Consider the following 4,950-nt stretch of genomic DNA (forward strand, 5'->3'; position numbering starts at 1 on the left):
ACGATATATATATATTATATTATACTGAGACTATAATAAGATGTTGTGACATGTTAAACAAAGTGTTATTTTCTGCTTTTTTCATGTTGGAATACAGGTTAAATATTTAACTATAAAGTAGTAATGCGTGTTTGATACCTTAATGTGTTTGCATGAAATCATTCTGGGATGTTTGCTGACATTGATCGATGTGGCTCAGCCCTACAGAGAACATGCTCCACCAGCTCCACTGCGTTAGCTGTATACATCGGTGCATGCGAGTCACAATAAGAAGTAGTGAATATGCTTCCCATGTTATAGGTTTATTGTAAATATATACTCAGTATTCATACCTGTACAAAGTCTGCTGGCCCATGCAAAACATTTGTATCAAAACTTTATTCAGTAGAACCAGTTGTGGAGTAACATAGCCATGCTTTTGTATTTAGTAGTTCAGGTTGTAACACACATCACCAGGTTTCCAGACTTCCTTCTTTCATGCAGTTTTTACAAGGAGCTGCACTCATCATGCTCAGTCATCAGCTGCTCACTTTGCTACAGAATAAAGTTTTATGATCATGACAGCAGGCGTCACTTGTGTTGGAGGCGGAGCTATCCGTGACATTTAGGCACACTAATGGATTCTGAAAGGACTGGAAACACATTAAAGGGTCAGTTCAACCAATTCACTACAAACACCTTGTTTGCTTCCAGTAGATTAGTGTTTAGACATGCAGAGGTTTTGGCAGTGATTTCTGCCTCTGACCCAAATACCATGAATGTGAAATGAATTCTGTTTCTGTTGCTCTAAACATCACACTATTACAAATACTGACTTTTTTGTAGAAACCAGTGTTCTCACAGACCTCACCGTTTCTATTGGAACCACCATCTTCCAGAGAAATCAAACCCATACAAGCTATCGACAGCGTGTTAGCTGGTGGTTCCAAAGCTGTGGGGCAGGACCCCGAGAGGGGACGCAGTACTACAGATGAATAAACCTGCATTGCATGACAGGTGACATTTTGTTTTTTTTACAGCTTCTAAAGGGGAATCTGGCAACGACACTGTTAATATAAATCAACGTTTTCATTGCGAATGAACTAGATTCCATTCACCTCCAATGCACCAAGATAGTAGGAAGATAAAACCCAAACTGTCTACACGTGAGAAGAGGATCTTTGTAATTTGGGTGAACTAGATTTAAAGGAGCAGTGTGTAGGATTTAGTGACATCTAGTGGTGCAGTTGCAGATTGCAGCCAACTGAACACCCTCCGTTCACACGGGGCTCATTCTAAGCTAACGAGTAAGTTGTGAATAAAAACATAGTTATGGATATTATATTCAATTTCTATTATTGGCACCAATTCTTGCTTTTTGCTTCTAATTTTATCGCCATATAGTCTGTCTTGACTGCTGTAAATGTGTTTGCGTGAATATGCTACGCTCAGATAAAGTGATGTAAAGAGGTTTGGAAGGACAGGATGTGGGCGGGTCAAACAAACACGACTTTAAACTAGGAGACCAGTGTTCGTGTCCCAAGGTGTTGTTGAGATATTTCAAAGTTACGTTACTGATGTTTGTGACGTGTTTTACTTGCGTTACATCGTTTACGCTTTACAAACTTATTTTAGGCCCAAGCATGTTTTTCGACTGCTTCATGGTAACAAAGTGGTGTAAAACGTGCACCATGACGAGCAGAACGACCTTAAAACAACGTGATATTTATGAGATCAGACACACTGAACCTTTAAAGAGTAACTCTTTAAATCTGTTTTTTGCTGAACTCTAGTGTTTGAAGCTCTCGCTTGCTGCAGCGTAATGAGCTCAGAGGAGCAGAAGAGTTAAAGGTTTGAACTAACAGGTCAATAAAATGCTGTTAAATCACTAACAGCAGCTAAAAGAACAAAGTATAAAAAAGAGAATTCAGCATCACGACTCTAAGACGTCACGAATGCATCATCATCCAAAAACAACGAGCTTAAGCATCAAATATGACCGTTACAAATAAAACACTGAACGCTCCCCACCAACAGGGACATTACATCAATGACCACCGGTCTCTGTATTTCAAAATAAAAGTCCATAAAGAACATCCGACATATATTGAGGCTACAATGCTGTTTTGTTTTTCGTTACGTATCACAGCTCATCCTGTTGCTACCGTTTGCTTTCTGTCTCTAAACTTACGTTATGACGTCTTAACTGTTTTATTATAAACACACGGTTCAGTTAACTAGAGTTTAATGAAGCTTGAATGAAAGTGTGCGTGTTGTAATTATATAAAGCATCACTTCATTTGAGCTAAAATGAGTTAATTAAAAAAGATAAAAAAGAAAGAAAATGTGATTGCATGAGAAGACAGATGTTTGCTCACTTAGATGGAGGAGTGATGAAAACACAATAACTATTAACGTATAGCGCACCTAAACATCAAACAATGAAGACATCAGATGACACAGCTCATCACAGAGACTGAAGACGGAAACCAGAACGACGTCCAAACAAACACCAAACGAGCAGTAGAGGAGCCGATGGAACAGCATGCGAGCACAGAATGGAAACAGGTTTATTCAACGTGAGCAGGAATGTCATCAGACTTCTGACTGAAATGAATGAAAGAAGACAAAAAAACTAAGAGGAAGGAATCACAAATCTGGAAGCAAAGTTTGCACCAACAAACAAACTGTAGATGCAGAAGCTACCGCCTCGCGTCAGGACGAGTGTTTTTATCTCATGGGGGGGGGGGGGGGGTCTATCTCTACAGGAGCTCATTGATTCTATCAGTGCAGTCGTTCTGATCAACCGTCTCATCACAGCTGCACGCTGCCCGACTAAACACACAAGTATTCTTCATAAATACAAATAAAAGTACAAACAGACTTTGTTGATGATTTGTGAGCATCTATACGACCCGGACACCAGCTGGAGGAAAACAACAACAAAGGAAGTTGCTCGATAATTAGAATCTCCTGCCGGCTTTGGATCCCGGCTCATGTTTCTTTAAGCAGACGTGACTTTTGTTCCTCTTCTGTCGGTTCTTGTGGTTTCTGTTCAGGAAGCTGCCGGGCTCACTCCACCTTGCTGTAGTCCTCCACGTGGCCCAGAACCTTCTTCCTCTGCCGGATCATGTGGAAGTAAAGCTGGGGGAAGACTGGGGGGGGGGGGGGTCAGTGATTAATGAGAAATCATAATCACTTTAAAATGTTCTTTATTTAAATTAGAATAATCATGTAAAGATGATCGTTCCCTCTAAGATTAGAAATCATATAATCAGCATCAACAAGCCTTCCTGCATGTTCACACCTGAACCATCGAGTGTTCTTCAGAAGTGAGGAAATTACAAGAAGAAAAACTAAACTTTCTTTTCTTTGGTAAATGCAGTGAACTTCTGAATATTTGTATTGTTTTTTCTGGACGAACAACATCGTCTCTGCTTACGGGGAATGTAGGAGATCATGACGAGGATGAGGAAGCTGTAGTAGTCGAAGGAGAAGTTGTACTTGTTGGGCAGCGTGACGGAGTACAGACCCGTCTTCTGGACGAAGGGCAGCGCTGCGTAGATGGTCAGCAGCTCCCCGCTCACTCCCATGGGATACAGCGCGAAGAAAAAGGTGTACCTGCAGCAGAGGAACCAGGAATCATACTTCATTATTGTTCATCAGGTCTGAGTACAAACGGACAAACACTGAGGGAGCCGGGATGGATGTGGAGTCAGGTTGTTACTGTTTGCATGCTGTGAACATATGCACTCTTCTGCTTTACACAAACTGACGGAGGGGAAGAACACGGAGCTGCAGAACAAATGTTCTTATAAAATGTGCGTGGAGCAGAAGAGAAGACGTGTGTGCATCATCAGGTCAGGAGGACGCTACGTTGTCTAAATGTCTTATTCATCGATAGATCCTGATCCTGTGCTCCGTGCCTGTTGTTCTGTGTTCATTGTTCACTGAGCTGCACAGCCTCTTTATGTACCAACAGTTCTGAGTCTAAGCGAAGTGTTGCCAGAGGCAGCAACACCAGAGTTCAGTTTTTATCTCTTCAAAGGAAATATGATGAATGTTTGAGAATATATTCAAGTAGGTTCAAGTAAACTAACTTTACTTACATGCACAACTTACTCCCTAATATTCATGTTTGCATGCAGCCCTGAATCCTGTGATTAATCTGAAACGATGAAGACGCTCTACAGCTTCGTCCTTTACGTAACGTTCGTCTCCCTCCTCTTCCAGCTGCAGTCGTGTCGTCATCGCTCTGCAGGCTTAGCTAAACTGGGCTAAAACGCAAACACAGAGCCGACAGTAAACAAGCAAAGTGCAGTAAAACACTGACTGAGAGGCGTAATCTGAGTGCACTAAAAACCTGAACATCATCAGCATAACCACACACGTGTGAATCAGACAACACGACGTTCAGAATATTAGTGTGCATGTAAACACAGTCTGACAAATACTTTAAAGTAAAAGTTAAAAGGCTGCTCTCAGTGTTCAATCTCAAACCACAGAGTAGAGCTGCTGTGAAGAAGTGGAGCAAACAGCTGACACGAGTCACACGGCATCATATCACCGTGATGTCACATGATTACAGCCAAAGCTCTGGAGACGCAGGAGATGAATCCCAACAGGCAGACAGAGGTGGAGATCATTGATGCTGGCTACAGCAACATGTATCTGTATTAGATGAGTTGTTTTTAGCAGCGTGTAAAATAAGTCCAGAAATTTTAGTTTAAATCATTAAAAATAATGTGAAGAGGTTACAGTGTTGACGTTGTGTCAAAGACAGAGATATCTACTGACGTTAGCATGCTAACCAGCTAGCCCGCGGCCTGTTCTGTCTTGTAATACCACTTTTAACCTGGAGAGGTGATAGTGAGTCACTGTAGCATCCAATCTGTCATCAGTCCAACCAGACAACCTCTTCTGAAGAGTGAAGCCGATGCTTCATGTGTTAAAGCTGCATTCTCTCTAGTG

At 41.5% G+C, this 4,950-nt stretch overlaps 1 protein-coding gene across 1 annotated transcript; it reads right to left on the reverse strand.

Annotated features, from left to right (window-relative positions):
- Nucleotides 1-283: 283 nt before the first annotated feature.
- Nucleotides 284-4,774, reverse strand: LOC116379133 (very-long-chain (3R)-3-hydroxyacyl-CoA dehydratase 2-like). The gene is made up of 2 exons (XM_031841061.1): nucleotides 3,422-4,774; nucleotides 284-3,134 (listed from the first exon to the last, which is right to left on the reverse strand). The coding sequence occupies exons 1-2, from the start codon at nucleotides 3,630-3,632 to the stop codon at nucleotides 3,052-3,054; spliced, it is 294 nt and encodes a 97-aa protein (XP_031696921.1). The 5' UTR covers nucleotides 3,633-4,774; the 3' UTR covers nucleotides 284-3,051.
- Between the last annotated feature and the right edge of the window lie 176 nt (nucleotides 4,775-4,950).

This window comes from Anarrhichthys ocellatus, unplaced genomic scaffold (assembly GCF_004355925.1).
Source record: "Anarrhichthys ocellatus isolate YVR2014 unplaced genomic scaffold, GSC_Weel_1.0 scaffold3763, whole genome shotgun sequence".
In the NCBI taxonomy this organism is placed as follows: Eukaryota; Metazoa; Chordata; class Actinopteri; order Perciformes; family Anarhichadidae; genus Anarrhichthys; species Anarrhichthys ocellatus.